This window comes from Panthera tigris, chromosome D2 (genome assembly GCF_018350195.1).
Source record: "Panthera tigris isolate Pti1 chromosome D2, P.tigris_Pti1_mat1.1, whole genome shotgun sequence".
Classification (NCBI taxonomy): Eukaryota; Metazoa; Chordata; class Mammalia; order Carnivora; family Felidae; genus Panthera; species Panthera tigris.
In genome coordinates this window covers 68,637,580-68,661,799 of record NC_056670.1, presented here as the reverse complement: position 1 = coordinate 68,661,799, position 24,220 = coordinate 68,637,580, and the positions used below count along the sequence as shown (strand labels likewise).

The window sequence follows — 24,220 nt, the reverse complement described above, 5'->3', positions numbered from 1 at the left end:
ACAACTCAACTAGAGTCATTTCAGTTCATAAATACCAGAGAGCCCTAGGGTGCCAGGCCTTGCCCTGGTGAGTAGGATTTAACAAAAAAGCCCTCATTACATTAAATACCACAAGCCTCTTAACTCGGTCCATGAAGACAGCATAGGATAGTTGAGCCACCCATAGGCTGACAGCCAGCAGTGACAAATCCCACTGGGTCTCAGATTGACACAGTCAACCTTAATCTACCAACAAACCACAGCCCGGCAGCCCTACCCTGAGGAAAACCTTGTCTCAAAAAACACCCCTCAAGGCTTCCCAAGTGTGTTGCTCATTATGAGAACGGGGATCAGGAGACTCAACACCAGAAGTTCATGGGACTTGATAAGAGAGCCTGTAAAAAGATAGTCTGGACAAAGTGCTAGGCCCCCATCACCCATGCAGGAGAAAAACAGTGAGTTGAAACTTTGTGAAAGGGGCCTTCCTGCCAGAGCTCCTGCAGAGTCAGCCCTCAAATTACCTGGTTGGCCGCCGGTCATAAGTCACCAGATTCAAAGTGCAAACAACAAGCTTTATGGCCAACAGTCTCATTTATAGCAACAAACTTTCAAGGCCTTTGCCCTTCCAGGTGCCAGAGCAGCAGCCCTACCCCTCGCGTGGCCCTGGGGATAGCTACATAAAGTCAATGGCGTCAGTTTCCCTCAACTGCATGCAAAAGGGGACAGGTAACCGTTCCTACTTAAAAGGGGTACTGTATACGGAGCCCTCTAGGCACTGCTGGTCATGAGAGGTCCTCAGGAAGCCGGGATCTCTTTCCCACTTCCGCTTCCCCCCCACCGCCCCGTTCCGGACTCCTGGCCAAGTACCAGGTGTCCTACCCGGAGGCTTCCTGAAGGAGAAGAAACCAAGACCTTCATACTGTCACTGCCCTCCACCTTGTGAGCCAAGGTCTTAGCAACTCCTTGTTTCTATTTAAACGAAGGATTTCTCGTTGCAGAGGGCATCATGCACCTCTGAATTCTGACCCAGCTATCTCCTCCGACCCTACCCCACCCCTGCATCCTCTTCCACAGCTACCCACCACTTCACACATCCTAGAGGAGACTGACCCACGGAGACCCAGAGTTTGGCTACCAGCTCCCCCAAAGAGGGTCAATACTATGGCCTGACCACAGAAGTACAGGGGCTGCTTCGCCTTCCAAACTCCAAATCTCATGTATTTATTGAGACATCATGGATTAAGAGCCTAGGAACTATCAGGCCCTGTGTCCTGGGGAAGAGTGAGCGAGAGAGCCCTTTTTCGATGCAGAGGCATGGTTGCTTAAAAGAGATGGAGACCTGGACGTATTTACAGCAGGTGTGCTGAGAACAATGACGGCTGACTCAGGGCTGCTGGGGACAGGTCCCCCTTGCAGGGTGCTGCCACGCATGAGAACCACCTCAGACTGCACCCCAGCTGAGGGTCCATGCATCTACTGGCCAAAAATAGGAAACAGACAGGAACAGAAACTTCATTCCTGGTTAGTAAACAATTGCCAAATCCTGGTTTGGTAAGTCACCTTCCCAGAAGCAAGAGGATTGTTTTTTCTTTTCCCAGGTTCAGTTCACATACCATCAACCATTTAAAGTGAGTAATTTTGGGGCAAGGGGGCGCCTGGGTGGCTCGGTCAGTTAAACGTCCGACTTCGGCTCAGGTCCTGATCTCACGGTTCGTGGGTTCAAGCCTCGAGTTGGGCTCTGTGCTGACAGCTCAGAGCCTGGAGCCTGCTTCGGATTCTGGGTCTCCCCCTCTCTCTGCCCCTCCACCTCACCCACTTGCATTCTGTCTCTCTCTCTCCAAAATAAAAATACATCAAAAAACAATTTATTTTAAACAAAGTGAATAATTTCGTGGCATTTAGTACATTCACAGTTTTGTGGAATCAACCACTTCTATCTAGTTCCAAAATACTTTCATCACCCCTAAGGGAAACCCTGGGCCCATTAAGCAGGTACTCCCGATTCCTTTCCCGGTCCCTGGCACCACCCACCAATCTGCTTTCTTTGTCTACGGATTTGAATGGGAAGGATTTTCAAAAGAGAGATTTCTCCCAGTTTCTAGTTCTTTCATCACTAAACTAGACCAGACTCACTGGAATGGAGGCACAGTTTGCCCTTCGGTACTACACGAGCCAGGATTCAAATCCCAGTTTCTACCTTTCCTTAAGTGTGTCTAGTTTCTGTACTCGTAAACCTCAGTTTCCCCATCTGCGAAACAACCCACCTGCCTCCCAGGACCGTTTTGAAGATTAAAAGATAACCCCGCCAACACTAAGCCCAGCCCTGCCCCATAGGAAACAGTCAATGAACGGTAGCTGTAACATTGGCAGTTCTAGAAAAATGTCAACCTGAGAAGCATTAATAAGTATGTGAAGTCAAGATCTGCCCAGGTCACCACACAGGAAAACCTTTTCACGAATGCAATTTTCTAAGAGATCTGAAGAAAGGCTAACTCTGCACCTGACTGGTTGGACCATGGGTTTTCATGTCACACAGACAGCTTCAATCTCTGATGTTGGAAAAGCTACTTATTTCCCTGAGCCAATTCTCTCAGCCGTAAGATGGTGAAACCATCCATGTCATAAGGTTGCCTTAATGAAATGTTAAGAGCAGCTACTATGAGCTGGTGCTTAACTCTAACTGGCCTCATCTTCCTCTTCTCCATTCATTCTCGGACCCCGAGCCTCTCTATAGAATCTGTGGCCCTCACTGCATGTTTAGCACGGAGGCATTCGATCATATACTAACATTATAGTAGGGGTTTTTGCCCTGAAGTGTTAGAATATAGCCTGAGAGAGAAGACTATGTTAGGTCAGGACCTAGCCAAATACCTGGCTGAAATATTGTTTGGCCTCAGCCGTGTGTTGTTGTTTTAAATTAAGTTGGAATGTGTTTCTATCTGGGGGCACATCTACCCTGCATTTTGCTAGAGACCCCACCATCTGCATTTTCTTACCTACCATCTATTTAACTCTATGATCCGCCTGTTCTATAAATATCTGTGGCCCTTGTTCTAATTTTTTGTTCCTTTTATTGTGTCAAGCACACAAGTGACGTCTACAAGAATTTAGACCATGCCTCTTCTAAGAGGATTCTGTGTTCATCTCAAATACTCATCAATTGGAGGGGACCACTACAGAGTAACGCCCATGCTGCAGTAGAAAGGGAACGTTCAAGTGAAACCAATTATTCTGTTTTTATTTTTTACTAAATAAACCTTTTTTTTTAAGTTTATTTATTTTGGAGAGAGAGAGAGAGAGGGAGACACAGAATCCGAAGCAGGCTCCAGGCTCTGAGCTGTCAGCACAGAGCCTGATGTGGAGCTTGAACCCACAAACTGTGAAATCATCGTCTGAGCCGGAGAAAGATGCTTAACTGACTGAGCCACCCAGGTGTCCCTAAATCAATCTTTTTAAAATCAAATGACATTTTGTTATTATTTTAAGTTTATATATTTTAAGAGAGAGCGTGCATGCAAGTGGAGGAGGGGCAGAGAGAGGAGGAGAGACAGAGTCTCAAGCAGGCCCGACACGGGGCTCAACACCACAGTTGTGAGATCATGTCGTGAGCCAACATCAAGACTCGGATGCTCAACTGACTGAGCCACCCAGGTGCCCCTAAATTGTCTTATTTTTTAGGACTCTGCTGCTGTTAGAGAATACCAATCGTCTACAAATTGGAGCGATAGATCGATAGATTCAATCTTCCTTTTCAAACCACCAAAGAAGATTAATACCCCAGAAGGTAGCAATCCCCAACCATGGAGTCCCTTCCCAAAGCTCACTCTTTTTTTTTTTTTTAAAGTTTACTTATTTTGAGAGAGAGAGAGAGATCAGAGAGGGAGATAGAGAATCTGCACCGTCAGCACGGAGCCTGACACGGGGCTCGAACTGGTGAACTGTGAGATCATGACCTGAGCAGAAACCGAGAGTCAGATGCTTAACTGACTGAGCCACACAGGCGCCCCCCCCCTCCCCACAAAGCTCACGCTTTGAAAGTCCTTGAAGTTCACCTTAGATTCAACATGTGGCCCTACCCCTTAAAACTGATCTAAGTCCGTTCAGAAACCATCCATCCCTCCCTCACCCATTAGCTCTCACCATAGGAAGGAGTCAAATTTCACAATGAAAACTGAAGAGGTCTCGGTTCTGGTCCATCTCCTCCAAGAGAGACAGGTGAAAGAAAATCCAGTCCACATGCCCCACATTCCCCCTTCCCTTCACCCCTCCTGATAAGGACAGTTTAAAAGTGTCCATTAGAGAGCTGGGAGAGAGAGAGAGAGTGCTGACACGTGCCAGGCACACAGCAGGCTCTAGACTGGCTGAAGCTGGGGGTTGGGGCGGCCCCTCGCCTCTGCCCCGTGCTCACAAGACCCCTTGCTAAATACTCCCTCAGGAAGGTCTCCTTACCCTGTGAAGGGGTCGCATCTGTTGGCGCTTCCTGCAAATGGGGTCTCCTGGCTCCGGGTTCCTCCTGGCACAGAATCCTTGTCCCTCTTCCCTCACCCCCAGTTCCTCCAAGGATAGGCTGGCTCCAGAGCATCCATGCAGAGGGATGGCTCGGCTCCCAGCGTCCCCAGTTGTGCCCTGTGTGAGCTGTCCCGAGTCAGGCCATGGCCAGGCTTTCTAACGTGCTCCGGGACTTCACTTCCTGGTTTTTCTTTCACAACTGAAAGTGGAAGCGTTCTGAGCAGGAGGAGAAAAGCCGCCAGGCTGCCTGGCTCCTTTTCAAAGCCCTTAACCCCAGCTCCTAAAGGCTGAAACAAAAGCCAGCCCGAATCGCACCATTCACCCTTGGCTCCTGTGACTGACTACCTTGAAATGAAGATCAAAGCAAAACTGGACTGACTTGAGGTGCCCGGAGCAGAGCACCAATGCCAGAAAGGGGACACCGCTCCCCGCCTCGACTCCCAGGACAGGAAGGTCCAGCCCGCTGTTGCATCCCTCCCAATGGTGGGGCACCTGGCACAGTGTCACCCTCCTCCAACCTCCGTCCTCCCTCCGCCTGCCTCAGTCCCCAGGCGCTTCTGATAAAGCCAGTGGAACCAGCAATGACAGTGACCCAGACGGAGAGCTTTTGTTCTTTTCCTCTGACACAATCAGCTGCCCATCCTTTTCACACCTTGAAATCTAAATTAAAAAATAGATTCTGCTGCCTCCTTCACCTCCAATTAAAGCTGGGAACTTTTGAAACCACAGGAAGGCAACGAGTACGTATGTCCTTAGCTGTCCAGTTGATCTCGTATCTTGCAGCTTCTGGAAAACCCACTGTACATGCATGAGCCAGTTGACAGGAAAAGGCAAGTCACTTCTCAGTGTTACCGGAAAAATTGTTCCGAATGTGCAGACCCCTAAAAGGGTCCTGGAGATTGGTCTGCAGGATGTCAGAACCTATAGTAGCTTCAGAGGATTCACCTCGGGCTGTGGCCACAAAAGGGCGCAGGAGCTCCCATTCTCGGATTCGGAGGCAGAAGTCATGAGTTCTCCGGCTTCTTCCTCCTCACCCCCCACCTTACCTCCCAGATGCCCAGTGGTCCCTTCAAGAAGGCTCATGGTAAGTCTGACACAAGCCTGACCCTTTACCAGAGCTAGATGAGGGTTCATTTCGCTCTACAGAGAAGAGATCCTAAAAGCCTCCAAGCTAAAAAGCAGCCAGGGCAAGCCAGGTCAATCTCAGAGAATGGCACCTGATCCCTGGGCCTCACAGGAGCCCCACTTTAGACGTAGAAGAAAGACCAAGTACGGGAAGAGGAGGTTAGCCACCTGTCAGTCTAGCTTATTGGTCATTTCGTGGCTGGAGGGACACTTGGCATTGCTTAGTTTCAGGAGCTCATTCCTTTGAGAAGCAGCTCGGTCCAGCAGAGGTCAGAGAATGGCAGAATGGATGTTAAGTCTCAGCTATTCTAATACCCTGAGTGCTGGCTTCTTTTACCAGCTGAATGGAGAGCACTCAGGGCCAAATGAGCTTTTCCTTTTATTATTATTAATTAATTAATTTACTTTTTACTATTTTCCTCCAGGTGCGGGTACTCAAGTTGAGAAGTGCCTCGATCATTTACAAATTCTAGCAGAGCGGCATTCCTATTCGATCGTATGCACACGTCAATAACACTCTCAAGATTTCAGGAAATAACGGGAGGGTTTTTTTTTTGTTTGTTTGTTTGTTTGTTTTTTTCAATGTTTTTTATTTATTTTTGGGACAGAGAGAGACAAAGCATGAACGGGGGAGGGGCAGAGAGAGAGGGAGACACAGAATCGGAAACAGGCTCCAGGCTCCGAGCCATCAGCCCAGAGCCTGACGCGGGGCTCGAACTCACGGACCGCGAGATCGTGACCTGGCTGAAGTCGGACGCTTAACCGACTGTGCCACCCAGGCGCCCCAACGGGAGGTTTTGACAACACAAGAATTCTGTATTCTATAGCAGCAGCCTAGGGTGACAGGACTGGTCAGAAGTCTAGTCTTAGCCACACAACCTGCGAACTAGTTAGCCCAGGCCAAGTTGTTGAACAGCCCAGACACACTTTATTCATCTATGAAATGGGAACAATACCACTTACCTTCTAGAAGCTGGTGAGCAGATGAGGTAACACAGGTCACACACCTAGTACAGACCTCAGCACCCAAGGGAACGTCTGCTGAGGACTGAAGTTCTCTCCCCCCCAGTCCCTTCCAAATGGGAATCCCTGCCATCAGCAGCTGGCAAATAGCCCTTGTAACCATGCTGACACAGAAATTTTTGAATGGAAGATGAAGGAGACATACATCTTGGTTTTGTAACTCTTAAAATGTTTGCCTATTTTAGTTGGATTCAGTGAAATTAACAACTTTCTCTCCCAAATCCACCTCGTGCCAGCATTCATAGAGCCTTGATGTCTCCACGCCTTTCCACTTGGTTTCTGCTTTGCCTCCCCACAAGTCAGCTGAGATTACTACTAAACCAAATGTAATTTCATATAGTAAAAGAGCTCCAAGGCTGAGGAGAGACACGTGTCTTCCCTCCCCACCCCTGCCCTTGCCATCCTGTCGGTGTAGAAACCAGAGAGTAGATAGTGTTATTGCAGCTTACCTTGTAGGAATAGGCTCACTTCCCGGGGCCAGGAAATGAACCCCTGACAGCTGGCAGCACTGGTTCAGCACCACATTCAGATACCTCTGTCCTTTCCTCAGCTCCTGCAATGAGGCCACATCTGAAGCCAATGCGTGCTGCCCTGAGAGTCACCAAAGACTCTCCTGGAACCTTTGTACCCGTTGCAACAGAGGTTCAAAGGTAGAAGTTACCTGTTCCAACACTTGAAATAACATCCAACAGCGAGAAGCACAGAATTTGGCAAAAGGTTAAAACAGAGATGGTTATGCAAGGGCTTAAGAGGAAGGAGAAGAAAAAAGATAGCCCTCTGCTCAGAACGCTAACATGCAACAAGCAAAACCTTTATAAAGCCCATACCTCAGGGGAAAGAAAGTGGACAGACAGGGCTTGGCATCTGCCTTTGGGACAGAGTCCCTGAGACCATGATAGCAAGAGGGAGGTCCAGTGCACAAGAGGGAAAACTCGTTCCTTGAGTTGTGGTTGAGCAAAACATGAGAAGCCACGTTAATTGGCTCAAGCTAGGACTTTATGGATCAGATAAGAGAGGTCTGCATTTCGAGATGGGCCTTTTTCTAGAAGAGGCCAGTGACCCCTCCAGAATTAGAACATCTCCAAGACAATGCGATGAGGCAAGTGACTCTAGCATCCAGACCGAGGGACAAACCTACCTGGGTCATATTTAGAATGCAGGATCATGGATACAGGCTGCACCTCCCATGGATGTCTTGTGTGCCGGGCCAGCAGAAACTCGTGGAAATGCTGTACTAGGTTTCTTCTCATTGGATTCAGTCAAGCAGCCAGTAATATCAACATCAGAACCCAGTACCGCTTCCTGTTGACTCCTGTGTGAAGCAGTGGCCGCCACATTACCAGTGAGGCCTTATTAGGTCACATTCTCTTCCAGGTCTCAGGTGCATTGATTCTTGAAAGTCCCTTCTTTGCACACAGCCCTAGTCCTGCCTTAGTACCTGAAAGAAAAGGGCTTTCTAAGAAGTGACTAAAGGAGATACAATTCAACCAGAACTGAGGCCGTAAGTCCCACCTGATTGGATTCATGCCAAGTTGTGTTAACTGGCAACCTACTGACGGCATACCTGCTGGAGAGCGAGATACTCCAAGCCGGTGGTTCTCAGGCGTCAGCGAACATCACGACCCCCTGGAGAGCCTGTTCCAACACAGCTGGTGTCGGAGCTTCTGATTCAGTAGGCCTGGGTTAGGGCCTGCGAATCTGCATTTCTAATAATTCCAGGTGATGTGGATGCTGCTGGTCTGGGAATGACGCTAGGAACACACTCGGAGCCACTCTGCCTTCAATGAGCCCGACTGTTGAGATGTCAAGAGGGACTGTGTTTGGGGTAGTCTTGGTTATGGTGACCCTGCAGTTGGGGGGCGGGGCGGGCCATTTGGCACAGAGTAGAACTCACCGTGTGCTCCAGAAGAGAGGTGTTACTCAAGGTCAGTAGGCAGACCAGTCCCAGAGTAGCGCTTTGGCAATAACAGGACATATTGCCATTCCCTGCCCCACTCCTCATGTAAATATATATCAAAGCCGCACAGCATGACAACTAGACAAGCCACGTGGGTATGAGCACAGGCATATAGGGGGCATCACCTGATCCAACAAACTTAGCTTTATTGTTAGGGTACCTGAGACAGTAAAAATGAGAAACAGCTGAGGCATGGACTTTAGTAGGAGAGGGGAGTCCAGAAGCCAGGTCTCCAGTGCCCCATCTCTTGATAAATCATCATTTCCCATAACATCTCACTTCACAAAAACACGTGTGAGCTAAGGCTTCTATACCACATCCTCTATTTCTCCCTCCCTTCACACAGCCATATGCATTTAGAATTCAATACAAGCAAACTCCTTCTGGGTTTGAGCTCCCGTAACCCTGACAAAGTGCAAACCTTAGTTATTGTTTTAGGTCATTTATAGGCAATGTGCTCAAGATGTGAAGAGTCTGACCCAACAGCTACAGTTCGGACACACTCACACATGGTGCTCTGGTCAGTGTGTTTACATGCCCTCCCCTTTGGTAGGGACAAAGAAACGACAAATCGCCTACACAACAGTTCTAGAAGACCAGGAGCCAATACTCTAGGGTTTTGTAATACAGCCTTGAAAAAGCCAAGATACATCTCAGGATAGGGGCTGACAGCTCTTTAGAAACAGAACCCAGGTTTTCCCCATTTTTGAAAGCAGGGAAAGACAGACCTTATAAGCAGGTCAACTTTTTAAGTAGCCCCACAGTGCATTGATGAAGCTCCTCCCAGTTTGTAAAACTTTCCCAATCTATCTTTTAACAAACCTGTGAGGTATAAACGGGGATGCTGCCCTCAGCATCCAAACCTTCCGTGGCTGTTGGGGCCGTGACAAGGGCAGTTACGATTCGTGGCTTAAAGAACACTTATTTAGGAAGGATCTTTGCCTGTTCTAACAGCTAATGCAAGTCTTTAGAAGTAGGGCAACATGACCCAAGAAGAAAGAGAAGAGTTCTAGACCTATCAACTGAACCTACTCATGTTAACTTAATACTGATGGCTCAGAAAGAAAGGTGAGATGTTCCTCTCTAGAGGTGGCGGAATAGGAAAGACATTGTGGTGGCACAGAGTGGGGGACTGTGAGGGACTGACCTTTAGCTTCCCACATGGCAGAGCTGACTTTGAAGTTTACCCTGCTACTGAGATGTTGAAAGGAAGGGGCAAAGTTCCTTAAACTCCTACCAAGTGTGCCTTAATCAGCCATTCCAGTTATCAGAACTCCATACCCACCCTTTCCCTGGTTATCTGATGTTTCAAAAGGCTTATGGCATTCAAAGTACACCTTGCCAGGTAGCAACCCAAGGTTCTCATGCCAGCTCCTTTCTGAAGGCATTTGAGAGGTTCATGAACATTACTGCACACCTCCCGTGGGATACCGCTGTTCTAAGAACTTCATCTGCATTATCGTATTTAATCTCACTGCATCTCCACGAAGAAGTTGTTATTTTGCAGAAGCAAAGCTGAGAGGCCAATTAACTTCCCCAAGGCATGTGGCTAATAGCGGACAGAGTCTCAGAGTCAGATATTGAATTGAAGTAGCCTGGAGTCCAGAGTTCAAGGGTGTATCTATGAGTATGATCCATTCGATGAACCCTATGCAATCTTGTGTATATATATAACTACACACACACACACACACACACACACACACACACACACACTTATCTTGGGAACTTTCATTGGTTTCCCAAAGAAAATTAAGAACCATGGTCCTAGAGGAAGCAGGACACAATGCCAGCCATATGGTTCTGATGCCAAGGATGAAACAACAGCTACCTTTTCCCTCCTCAGAAGGGCTTTTTATCTGCCTGGATATCCTTCCTGCCACTGAACTCATTTCCCACGCACGGCCTCACTTCACACAACTAGAGGGGCCAAAACACTATACATCCAGTTGCGCAAACCTCAGGTTGTTCTGCTCAGTTGTCACAGCTCCATGCTGGGCCCTGCTATCAATCCTGTACCATGGGGCATCACTGTACACGTGGGAGAAGCTGGCCCCCAGCTCGTTTTCATCAACCTGGGTCATGGACAGCTTGGGCACCCAGGCTCTTGAGGCCCACTTGCTCATTCTTTGTGGGAAGGAAGTGTTACTCAAGCACAAGCACTTGGTTGATGAGACTGATGTTTGCACAGATTGCAATAAGAAGTTTTCCCTAACCCCAGATAGGCCACCCCCCCCCCCGCAAAGAACACACACAGCAAATTGCCTCATAGACTTATTCTCAGGTTCATGATGTCAACAAGGTTGGAACACAGTGACACAGGCAACTTTCTCCTTTGTTAGCAAGAGCTTTCCAAGAGCGTTTCTGAATCAGACAGAAAGTGGAGAGATCCCCGGGAGAGGGGTCAGCTCTAAATTCCCAGAGCCCACAACAACCCCATAAAAATCATCGCTGTTTCCTGGCAGGTTAGAAAGGTAGCTCAGAGGGAAAATGGAGATCTGTGTGGTCCAATACGGTAACCAGGGCCTGCATATGGCTGCTGAGCACTTGAAATGAGTCAAGTCTACGTTTAGAGGTGTACAAAACACACACCGAATTTTGCAGACTTAGTTTGAAGAAAGTAGCATAACATCCCCGATTTTAAAATGATGATTACATGTTGAAGTGATAATATTTAGGATGCACTAGACAAGTAATTCTACCTGTTCCTTTACCTCTTGTAATTATGCCTGCTGAAAAATTTAAAATTAGGTATGTGGCTTGCACTGTATTTTCCTTCAACAACACCGATTAGGCCCGTAAGTCCTCGGCCTGATGCCTACGGAATATAAACAAAAGGTGGCATCACCCAGCGGCAGCAGCAAATGTGTTATAACTGCTCTGGATGAACTTAAAGGCAGCAGGGTCTTCTACCTGTACCCCTGGTTTACACATCCAACAGAGTTTATGACACTGACTGAATCAACAGTCCCTTATTATAAAACTGTTAGCATTCCTATCATTCCCTGAGTGTTGTTCCATGCCAGGCACTGTGCTGTGTGTCCTACACCTAGGACTCCATCTAATCCTCACGTGAGCTCATTAGGGTAATTACAAATAAGGAAACCAAGGTTTAGACACTGCGTAACTTGTCCAAATGAGCTCAAGTCTCCTTCCAAACCTGTGCTCCCAACCAACTCACTACACTGCATCCTCCAGGAGAGTGGGTGACAAACAGTAGATGGGGGACATCAATACTCGGGGGGGGGGGTATGCCAACACCTCCTTCACCATGCCTTCAAGGACATGGTCCTCTGCTCCGCAGTCTTGGTTCACTGGGCTCTCTGCATGAGAGAACAATCCTGAGTGTGTGGCTAGAGAGCCATTTGGGAAATTTTCACATGAGTGGTTCAGGAATATCAGGAAGTGGGAGGGGTTCTGGTCTCTCCAGACAAGAAGCCAAAGAGGGGGGAGGAGTCAGAAGGGACATCCTGCCTTGCTTCACATGATTACATACCAGAGAGAGGCTGCCCAGATGACCAGCCGGCCCCTTATTGGATGGAGAAGCATATCGTGCTTAGGAGTTAAGTGTATGCTCACCAGAGAAAGATGTATTAAGGCAGGGGCAGGCTCTTTATTTGCTCATTTGCTCAGTGTTTGGGACACTGTGGCACAAAGGTGTTCTCGGAAAACTTACAATTTGATTGAAACTGGCTTGGGAAGTAATTGTATCACTGTTAATCATTTAGGATCTTTGATTACTGAGCAGACAGCTGCCCTCTCCCCCCCCCCCCCCCCCACCGTCTGAATGTTTTGGGTCTTCATGCTAAGGCTTTACTGGGGGGGTCAGGAGCCGTCATCTGGGAGATAGGATTGAAGACCACAAAATAAATATTCAGATCAGAAATATGGCATTTAGGCCGGATCCACCTGCTAAACTTCAGGTTATCCCTGTAGCCAGAAGAAAATTTGAAAGTATTGATCAGAATCCCTAGAAGGTGAAAAGCACTGGCCAGGTGTCAAAGACACGTTCCTGGTGGAAACGGGTGTGGGAAAGAACACCACATCACAGGTCAGAAGAAGTCTTTTAGCAGCACAGAATAAATATCAGGTGGTTGAGGTATGTAAGAGGTCACGTCCCTGTGAAAGAGGAATCTTTGCCCCTCGCATAAACATTTTCAGACACATGACTGGCATGTCTCCCTCAGAAAGCCAAGGTCAGTGGCCCATCCTTGGCCTGGTAGGAGAAGTGTGCTCATGGTTAACTAAAGGAATGGCTTTGGAACCAAGGAATCTGCCTTGTTTCAGTTTTGAGAAACACAAGTGCAACCTTTTCTCCCCTTTCCTATGCCTCGTTGAACACTTACTTACTAGAAGCTTTGTATTGACTGCATCACAACTATTTACAAGAGCTGAGAACACGACGGGGAAGTTGAAAGTTCACACTGAAGAGGTTAATAGCTACCTTTTCCTTGCTCTTACTTCCAGGATGGCTAGTATAAGGTGTGGTAGATCTCCAGGAATGTTTCATTTAGGAACCTGTAAGCAGGACCTGGAACGAAACTTGCTGCCATCATCAAGCACGGAGCACTTGGTTCGCTAGAAATCTGCCAGAGTCCTAGGGTTTTAGGACAAGAAGCTCGTAAGGTCAAAGGGCTCTGGCCCCTGCCATTTTCCTACTTTACCAATAAGAAAACGGAGGCTCAGATTCAGTCTTATTTACTTGGCAAAACCTGAGGTTGATGCCTTTGCTGAGAACACACAACGAGATGCGAGAGAGTGTGGGAGAACGGGGGTGATGGTTGCCTCTCCTTCGGTCTTTCCCTCAAGGTGATTACAGGCTCATCTTGTTGTATTCCAACACCTTCTTCTGCTTCTGGACAAGTTCAGATCCACACATTCCAAACCTTTACTTCTTCTCTACACGTGATTAGGCTACATATTTATAAATTGAAAGGAGATGGTGGGGGCTGGGGGGAGCAGGAGGGGAGGGAGGGCCGCTGGAAAAAAAGCCAGAGGTCTTACTAAAACTCTACCACCCTGGACGCAGCTAATCTTACCTGATCATGGATATTGAACAGCTGGCTCTGAATCTGGTTTATGGCCCAGGCTGGTCAGCATCGAGGAACCCATAAGTTAGGCTAAAATAACCCTCCCTCTGCAATAATCTCTTTAGGAAATAGAGATGGGATAAAGTAATTAGGAATCAAAGCACTACCCCACTGACATAGAGAACCAAACTCTGTACCTCTGCTGGCCATGCACAGTCTACCTTTGTTTTAAACCATCATCAGGTGGAACAATGTAGCTGCCCCAATCCACCACCGTGGCACTGGTAACTTGCCGGCATGAGAATCTCCTAGAGTGGAGGAGGGCTGGAGAAGCAAAGTGGAGAACCGAGTGCCCCCTCCTTGACACCACAGTGCCTACCCGGCCCCTTAATCTGCTTTTAACCTCAGACCTTCCCACTCCGGCCAGTCAAACGCTTCACACAAAGTGGGTGGGCCTGTAACCATGGCCACCTTTCCACATGATGATTGCCATTACCTGGGCCGTTGCATCTGTTTCTCTCCCACTCTGAGGGCAATGGAGAAATGGAAGGGACTGAGCTCAGCAGAGAATGATCAGAGCCTACGGAGGTAAGCCAGGTGCCTAGAGGTGTGTAGACTCAGGCCTCTGTGAGGTTCTTCTGGCCTGAGAATTCAGATACCATGAGTTAGAGCCCATGCTTTTCCTCCCCAAATCCAAGTCTGTAGAGTTTAGTTTTTATTTGTCCCCCCCCCCCCATCTCCCAGGGAGAGAAAGAGCATGCATGAATGGTAGAGGGACAGAGAGAATCTCAAGCAGGCTCTACTCCCAGCGCAGAGCCTGACAAAGGGCTCGATCCTATGACACTGAGATCGTGACCTGAGCTGAAGTCGAGTCTGGATGCTTAATTGACTCAAGCCACCCAGAGGCCCCTGGAGGGCTTATTACTAATCAAAACTTTCACTTTTCTTTCTCATTGCAGACATGAAGACAAAAAACATGAGAAGGAAAGTAAAGAGAAGAAAAAAACACCCATATAATTTCCCTCATCCAGAGAGAGCAACTTACAGTGATTTGGTGTATGCAATCTTTGCTATACAAACTTGTGTGCCTCCTTAAGAAAATAAAAATGGAATAAGGTACATCCCACTTTTATAGTGTGCTTCCTCACTTAATATGATCTAAGTTAATAAATGTACATTTAAAATATCATTTTCGATGACTGCATGATCCTCGATCATATGGATTTGTTCCATGTTTCTGATCCAGGCCCCTACTGTTAGACATAAAACTTGTGTCTGATATAAAACAATTTTTTTTGTTAATGTTTATTTATTTTTGAGAGAAAGAGAGGGCGCGAGTGGGGCAGGGGCAGAGAGAGGGAGACACAGAATCCAAAACAGCCTCCAGGTTGTGGGCTGTCGGCACAGAGCCTGACGCAGGGCTCGAACCCACAAACCGCGAGATCATGATCTGAGCCGAAGTCGGACGCTTAACCGACTGAGCCATCCGGGCGCCCCGTCTCTAATTTTTTAGATTAAAATTTTCCTTTTAATTCCAGTTTAGTTATCATACAGTGTTATATTAGTTTCAGGTATACAGTGCCATTGTTACGTTTTATCGTATGATCTTGTTCTTTAGGACGGATCCCCAAAAGTGGAATTTCTGAGTCAAAAATGCATATATCCTAAGGCTTTTGGATGCATGTTGAAAAACTGCTACCAACTAACATTTCTTTTTTTTTTTTAAACTTTTTTTTAAATGTTTATTTATTTTTGAGAGAGAGAGAGAGAGCAGGGGAGGGGCAGAGAGAGAGGGAGACAGAATCCCAGGCAGGTTCCATGCTGTCAGCACAGAGCCCGACGTGGGGCTTGAACCCATGAACCATGAGATCATGACCTGAGCCGAAACCAAGAGTTGGACGCTTAACCAACTGAGCCACCCAGGCGCCCCCCAACTAACATTTCTATAAGCAGCGTATGTCTGTTTATCAGACCCTCACCAACACTGAACCTCACTGGTATCTTCTTCTGGTTTTGACCATACCCACTTGTGAGCACTTACAAATACAAAACATATTTATACTTATTATGATTAATATTAATTTGCATGTTTAAAGGCCCAACACTGTGTTGGATCTGAGGATCCAAAAGGGGACACATACAGTCATCTTGGCTTCAGAGTTTCTCAGAAAAAGACACTCTGTAAATGTGAAGAATCTAAAATTATCTAGAGTGGGATTATGAGCTTTAAGAAGTTTGTATATGGGAGGGGGAGACGGGATGTAGTGTATGTAATAAGACATATCCAGACTCCTAGCTTTGACATGACTGGTGCAATGATACATCCATCAGGGATGTTCCTTATTGAGTTCCTACTAAATGCAGAGCACTGTGCTGAGGAATTAGGTAATCTCACAATATCTTTACAACATCCTTCTGTAAGGGGTGTTATCGTGTTCTTCCGAAATTGAAGAAACTAAGACACAGATGTAACTGACTTTCCCAGGATCACATACATCTGGTAAGCATAGGGGTAAAAGAGGTTCATGGAATTCTAACTATGGTCAGAGCACGGGAGTCCACACTTGATTTTTTGGCCAATTGACACAGAGCTGTCCTAGCAGAGGAGAGAGAGAATCTGTAACTGGGTGAAGAACCAGTTATGATGAGTTTGGTTTGGAGAAAAGCAACCCCTCTAATGCACAGGTTTGAAAATGGACCTCTGAGGTAGGCTAGACCTAAGGCTCAGTAGTCCCATCCTGGGTGCTTGATACTGAAGGAAGGTAAATAGATAATGAATAGTGATTGGCTATCCTTTCCTTCCTCTCACCTCAGACTGTCTCAAAGTCTCTCAAACCTTAGTGTACCTGGGGATATGTGAGGGTCTGTTAAATGCAGATTCCAAGGATAAACCCAAGACATTCTGGTTCAGAGGGTCTGCACTGGGAGCCTGGAATCTATACATCTGACCATCAGGAGAGACTGAGGTAGGTGGTCCTTAGATCAAGCTTTAAGAATCACAACAAGGGGCGCCTGGGTGGCTCAGTCAGTTAAGCGTCTGACTTCGGCTCAGGTCATGATCTCGCGATCTGTGGGTTCGAGCCCCGCATCGGGCTCTGTGCTGACAGCTCAGAGCCTGGAGCCTGTTTCAGATTCTATGTCTCCCTCTTCCTCTAACCCTCCCCTGTTCATGCTCTCTCTCTCTCTGTCTCAAAAATAAAGAAATGTTAAAAAAAAATTAAAAAAAAAAAAGAATCACAACAAGCCTACAGTGCCGAAATACATAATCCCGAGGTGAGTTGGAGATGCCAGCCCCTTCTCTGCCAGTGGGATCTAGAAGAAAGCTGATGGTAGATGGGGACTGAACCATTTATACTTATAAGCATTTGCCCAGCTGGTGGCTGGGTCATCTTACCTGGGAATAGCGATGGCTCCCCAAGGGGCCTGCCATCCCTGCAATGTAAAGCAAAATTTCTCTGTAAAATATTATACATGTAATATATCACATGTAATTCATCAACAAAGACCTGTCCTCAGCTCTGCCCTGAGCTGCACAACGGGAGAGTTCGTGTTCATCCATCAGTAACATCTCCCTGGTGCCCTAGGCCTGGGTGAGGGATACAGACTATACCAGCTGTTGGTAATCCCACTCACAGCCATCACGTCACTTAATCTAGAAGAATTTCCTGGAAGATAGGTTCAGCAGGTGATAATAATCATTGTGATAATGATATCAACATCATCAATCACCACCATCATCTAACACTGACGAAATTGCCCAGATATTATGTCGGGCACTCGATCACTTTTAATCCTTACCATGTCACTTTGGTGAGGATCCCTTTGCAGTCTTACCCCCATTTTATGGATCAGGAAATGAAGGCATAGAGACAGGAAGTAACATGTCCTACGTCACACAATATATGGTGAAATCAGAATTCTAGCCCGGGCCATCTGTCCACACTTGAGTGGTTCTCGTGATTTTTATTTTACTAGCAAAAGGCTAGTGGAGATGGAGTGGGAGTTACGTGACCTTCCCAGGACCATGAATTTTGTCAGAGGTGTCACTGGACCCATTGCCAGGGCTTTGATGACTCCTTGCCCCAGTTTCTTTTTTCAACACTGCTGCTTCTAGAGGTGTTAGGACAGACTCTGAAAAGGGAAGGTTTTGGTTAATTAATGCCACTGACTGGAAAGCAAGCTGCGGTCCTCAGGGAACTCTGCACAATCATTTAAACTCCTGCCTTGAGTGGTCAGGAGGCTCCTGCTGTGATACAGGTGTTAGCTGTCATCCATGGCTCCCAGGGTAGGTGCGGAGGCCTCAGATCTGAGCTCCGTTGGGGGATTGAATGTCATGTTGCCCACCCAACACTAGTTCTGACACTCTTGGTCAGCATGCTGGTGACTTGGCTTGAGGCTGCTAAACTCACCATGGGCTTCCAGGCCCCCTGGAACATCTCTCACCCATTCAGCGTGCAAAAGCTGGGTGCGGGCCTCCAGATGGCCATGGACAAGATCAACTCAGAGACAGCAGATTTTGGAAACTTCAGCTGGGAGTTCACTTATACCAACTCAACCTGCAGCACTGCAGAGTCTCTTGTTTTCACCAACCAGGTCCAGAGAGAACGGATTCCTGCCCTGTTCGGACCAGCATGCCCAGAAGCAGCAGAGGTAGAGTATAGCCTTTCAGAAACTTTGGCTGAGTGTCCGTTGGAAGGGATGGTTTTTTAAATGATGGCACAGGGGCACCTGGGCGGCTCAGTTGGTTAAGCAGCAGACTTTGGCTCAGGTCACAATCTCACAGTTGGTGAGTTCGAGTCCTGCGTCGGGCCCTGTGCTGATGGTTCAGAGCCCGGAGCCTGCTTCAGATTCTGTGTCTCCCCCTCTCTCTGCCCCCTCTCCAGCTCACACTCTGTCTCTTTTCTCTCAAAAAGAAAGAAACGTTAAAAAAATTAAAATGATAGTACAGACTGGAATAATCTCTTGGCAAGGGTGACGTTATACATACTAACTATGTAGGTCTTGAGTACCATTTCTTTGAGATGTAATGAGACCATGTAATCATAACAGTTAACATTCTCTTTAAGGAAAGCCTTTCAAATCACTAATTATTAGTTCACTCCCTAACTTGTTGATTGTTTAGACTTGGTGCTATTGTACGTAGAACCTTCTTATTCACTCTAATGCTGTCAGCCACATGGCTCACAAAGAGTAAGTGGAAAGTGAATGCTTCGTTTCAAACAGAAAAATATCATTTGCTTGTGTAGATTTCCCTTTGGTGTGTGTAATAAATTATTCAGCGATGGTAAAAGTAAACGGCAAAGAGTGAAGTATGACAGATTGCAGTAAGCCAGAGCAAGCAAAGTAGACAAACACATGACTTGTAGCTGTTTAGCTGATGAGATTAGCTTTGTGGAAGTCCTTGGCATCCCATCTCTGACAGGTGTTAATGCAAAGCTGACTAGGAAGGAACATCACAGTCCTCACTCTCAAACATACCGGGGAACTATCATCAGTACTGGGTGCTAACAAATGAAGTTCACATTTGAACTTGGATCTTGATCTCTTCCGGAATTTTTCCTTTGACATATTTCTAGCTTTCCAGAGCCATCCAATTTTCAAAGGCAAATTCAAAGGCCGTGGAGTGTGTCTTCATTCCTCCACCCTGACCCTTCACATCCCCAATTCCCAAATCAGAAGTAATTTCTTACTTAACTCCTATAAATCTATAACCGATAAGTATTGAATGGTATACTTTACTCTAAACTATTTTTATATGCCTTAGCTCCTGAAAGAGTTGATCATAAGCTCCTTTAAGAGCAAGATCTCCACAGTTCCTTGTAAATAGTAGGACCCTAATGAAAAGTATTGAGAAGTAAATAAGGAACAAATCGATCAATAAATGCTCGCTATCGTTATTCTTGTCCTTTGAGGTTTTGCATCCTGAAGATGGATCCAAGACATTATCATCAATATTCCAAAAGAGAGGATTCAGTCTGACCCATAGACTCACTGAATCCAAAGTTTACGCAGACACCTTCCAACGGGGTTTGAGTGTAGCCTAAACCGAGTTATAGAAAGGCATCATTTTGTTTTCTTTCAAGGTTATTGGCTTGTTGGCGTCAGAGTGGAACATCCCTGTGTTGGACTTTGTTGGACAAACTGCAAAACTGGAGGGCAACTTATATGACACGTATGTGAAACTTGTGTCGCCCATGCACAAAATTGGTGATGTGCTCCAGAAAAGTCTCCGGTACTTGGGCTGGAAACACATTGGGATGTTTGGAGGTCACTCTGGGACTTCCTCCTGGGACAGAGTGGTTGAATTATGGAAGGTTGTAGAGAACGGACTCAAATCCCATTTCACCATCGCTGCCAGTGTGAAATACATCAACAGCGATCCAGCCTTCCTTCGAGAGAATCTTAGAAGCGTGCCATTGATTGTCAGAAGTAAGTAGGAAAGAGTCTTCCATTGCTTATGTTTGTAGAGACAAATAGGAAAGCAGATGGTTTGGAAAAAACTAAGAACTTCATTTTTCTGTGGATGTAAAAAGCAGAAGGAAATGGTGCAAAATTAATGATACATAAAAGCATCACCAAGAACAAAGTTATTTTTTCTTTAATGTAAAGTGAAATCCCTGATGCTATAGTGTTATGATGCACAGAGCCAGTTTTGGAAGCATCTTCCAGATGGGCTGGGTCTTTGCATTTGGGTTATCGTTTAGAGATGGGCTGTGGAGATAGAAAGCTCTAGGTTTGAAACCAGCCTCTGACACTTTCTAGCTGTGTGCTCTTAAGCGAGTACATTAACCTCTCTGTGCCTCTGGTAAGATGGAGACAATTATCTTAGCTACCTCACGGAATGGTGAGGATTAAATGAAGTCATGCCTGTGAAGTGCTGAACACAATAACTGGTCAGCATGTGATAGCAATTATTTTTGTCATGGTACTTATGAGGCTCTGCTTTCTGGCATGAATTAGTAACTGACTCCTTTCTGTTCTTCCAATAAACTAAGCCCTTATGGCCTTTACGGTCTTGGGACTTGGGGACGTGCTGATCCCTTGGCCTGGAGTGCTACCTGCAATCCCACCCCACCCCACCCGGCCCTCTTTCTGTGGATACATAGCTTCCTCTTCTCCTTCCAGACTCAGCCCAGAGCCCACTTGCTCCAAGGAGTCTTTTCAGACTACCTGACCTGGAGCAGTCCCCCCTCCCACCACCACCTCACCCACATCAGTATGAGAGCATCCTTCCCCCCTCACTAATTAGAATCTTAAATGCTCTCGGTAATCTCTTCACTTGCATGCCTTGTGGCTGTCAGCTCCCTGAAGGCAGGGGCCTTCTCTCTTGCTCACTGCTGTATCCTGTCTGTAGTACAGTGCCTGACGCACAACTGGGACTCAAATCAGCAGATTATCATTTGCCTCCTTTGAAAAAATAAGTCACTACTTCATTTGGGTGTCATAATGCATGCTGATGTGTTTGGACGGAATAAAAGCACCGTGACCTCTGCTTCCTGTCTCCCCCTCCCCGGCCCCCCGCCCATCCAAAGTTAGAAGGTCTGAATGCTCCTGGTTCTGGGTCTTCTGTGAACTCTTCCTAATTGCTGTGTGGCTGATGAGCCACAAGCCAGATCTGTTGCTCTGAGTGAATTACGTGAAGAAACGAGAGCCCAGAAAGTGGTCACAACCTTCTTTTGGCTTGTACTTTGGGAGAGAGCGCAGTGAGGACTTTTGTGACACCAGCTTATGTACTGCTGGTGTGGTTCCGGAAGTGCACATGCTGGGAATAGTCTGGGCTTTCCTATTTCCTAAAGCATGCTCAAGGAAAGAAAAAGTCCACGTCTCATTGGCTTATTTGGAGTGGCTTCAGGCTGGACTTTACAAAGTGTGTGTGTGTGTGTGTGTGTGTGTGTGTGTGTGTGTAGTGTGGGCACATGTGCATGTGAACATGTACAACTGGCTGACTTTGTTTTCTCTTCTTAGTTATCATCTTAATCGGCAGCTCAGAGGATGCAAAAATTATGCTGCTGGCTGCAGAGAACCTGGGACTCAACACAGGAGAATTTGTCTTCATTGTTTTGCAGCAGTTGGAGGTGGTGCTCATGAGCCCTCTATGGTTCCCACAGTAAGAAGTAGCAAGCAAGGAGCACTTGCTATGCACCAGATGCATCAGTTCACTGAGTACTCACTACTATCCCATGAGGCGGGTGCCCTCGTGTTCTCCTTGTAGGATCAGGACCCTGAAACTGAGCTGAAAGAATTTACCCAGAGTTCTTCTGCACAGTAGGTGAGAGGTCTCTGGTGGAGCCCTAGGAAAAGCCTCAAAAGGCCAACATACTGGTCCCATTAGACAATTCTTAGGTGGTTTGGTTCACTCGGTAATGGTCGGGATGGCTAAAACGTACCATGTACCTCCTCTAAGTACCAAGGTACACATATTACTTGCCTCATTGCTCTCAACACTCCCAAGGGTCCCGTGAGACAGCTATTCCATGCATAATTTACACGCATCATGGCTCTCTTATTTCCAACAGTCTTGTAAGGTGGATGTCACTAGCATTCCAGACAAAAAAAACAGAGGCTGAGCTAACTAAGATACCCTACCCAAGAGCTCAGAGCTCTTGAGGGGAATAGCTGGTCTTCCAAATTGGGTCTTATGGACACTGGGACTGAGCTCTTTGCCCCGATAGCACTGCCTTATGGAGTGTTTACTGGATGCCCGGCCCCACCGCGAGTACTTGACATACTAAAACCCATTTCAGCTCACACCACCCCATGGAGGGCTACTTTTTATGGGTCCTCTGTGGACTCATAGATGAGGACTCATAGAACTTGTAGATGAGGAAACTGAAATCCTGAAAGCTGAAATAACTTACCAGAGGCCACATGACTGGTAGGAGAGAGAGCTAGTATTTAAATTTTTTTTTTTTAATGTTTATTTATGTTTGAGACAGAGAGAGACAGAGCATGAACAGGGGAGGGGCAGAGAGAGAGAGGGAGACACAGAATCTGAAACGGGCTCCAGGCTCTGAGCTGTCAGCACAGAGCCCGACGCGGGGCTCGAACTCACGGACCGTGAGATCATGACCAGAGCCGAAGTCGGACACTTAACCGACTGAGCCACCCAGGCGCCCCGAGAGCTAGTATTTAAAGCCAGTGGGCTGTACGTTTAATCACCACACCACACTAGCAGGCCACTTGTACTTAGCTATGGACACACTGTATAATTTTTATGGCAGTTTTATCTTTCTAAAATGAGCTTGTTTTATACAATCATGAGCTGAAATAGGGCAAAAGGTAGTAAAGAAAAACGTGTAATAATGTTCCAGATTTCTTTTATCTTTTTATCAAGAGTATTTTCGATTGCCCAAAGTGTCTCAGATCTCTCTGGGCAGCCAGTTGGAATTCTACACATATGCCAGACTTCCCAGAACATCCTCCCACCTTCCCTTGTCACTGCTGGCCACCCCTTTCTCTTCATTTCTGTCCCCTCTGCCTTCAGACAGATGAGGAGATGCTGGGCCAGTCTCGGTATTGACAGAGAAGCCCTTCAACACCCTTGCTGCTTTTTCCCCAAACTTTGATGATCACATTCCAGTTGGCTTGTAGTGGCAGAAATCATATAGAAGTAAAAACATACCACACAACGTCCATGCAATTGAATTCATGCTGCTCTAAAAAAAAAAGAATAGCATAAATCCATTCTAGAAAAAGATTCCCAATGTAGGCTTAGTGGGGGACAAATCAAGGTGCAGAACAGCATTATAGTGTGATACTACTTAAGTAAAATACACACGCATACGGAACTGACAGGAGGGAGCCATAGGGGAATCGGGGAAGATTTTGTGGTCTTTCATGTATATACAGGCAATGAGTGGGCATTCATTTCATAATAGTAATAATATAGATAATAATGATCATAACAAACCACCTAAACCATAAGAAGAAAATTGAGAATCAATAGTCCTGATGAATGGATAATGAAGAGGTGATATATAAAACCTCTTCATATATATATATATATATACATATATATATATATATACGCACACAATGGAATGCTTCTCAGCGATGAAAAAGAATGAAATCTTGCCATTTGCAACAATGTGGATGGAGCTGGAGGGCATTACGCTAAGTGAAATAAGTCAGACAGAGAAAGACAGATATCATATGTTTTCACTCATATGTGGAATTTGAGAAACTTAACAGAAGATGGGGGAAGGGAAGGAAAAAAAAGTTACAAACAGAGAGAGAAGCAAACCATAAGAGACTCTTAAATACAGAGAATAAACTGAGGGTTGATGGGGGTGGGGGGCCAGGGGTTGGGGAAAATGAGTGATGGGCATTCGGGAGGGCACTTGTTGGGACGAGCGCTGGGTGTTGTATGTAAGCAATGAATCATGGGAATCTACCCCCGAAGCCAAGAGCACACTATATACACTATATGTGAGCTAACTTGGCAACAAATTATATACCTATCTGTATCTATATCTATCTATATCTATCTATCTATCTAAAGAAGTAAAAATGATATTACAAAAAAAAATCAGCAGTCCTAAATTTTTCAAGTTTTTTGCCACCCATTGCTAGAAGGTAAGGTTTCTGCATCTTAAGG

At 46.4% G+C, this 24,220-nt stretch overlaps 2 protein-coding genes across 4 annotated transcripts in view; one reads left to right on the top strand and one right to left on the bottom strand.

Annotated features, from left to right (window-relative positions):
- The window catches only part of ACSL5 (acyl-CoA synthetase long chain family member 5), a 45,106-nt gene extending 38,005 nt beyond the window's left edge, over positions 1–7,101 (bottom strand). The window contains exon 1 of one of the 3 annotated variants that reach the window (XM_042960670.1): positions 7,086–7,101. Coding sequence is in view for 2 of the 3 variants with exons in the window: in XM_007087176.3 (XP_007087238.1) it covers positions 4,429–4,561 (133 nt within the window). In the remaining variant the exon portion in view is untranslated. Of the gene's footprint in view, positions 1–4,428; positions 4,779–7,085 lie in introns of those variants that run through there. The other 2 variants (XM_007087176.3, XM_042960668.1) reach the window with 2 other exon arrangements.
- Positions 5,297–24,220, top strand: part of LOC102972759 (guanylate cyclase 2G-like) — a 55,708-nt gene continuing 36,784 nt past the window's right edge. The window contains 4 exon segments of the mRNA XM_042960067.1: positions 5,297–5,572; positions 17,881–18,273; positions 19,707–20,052; positions 21,589–21,698. Coding sequence (XP_042816001.1) covers positions 5,297–5,572; positions 17,881–18,273; positions 19,707–20,052; positions 21,589–21,698 — 1,125 coding nt within the window.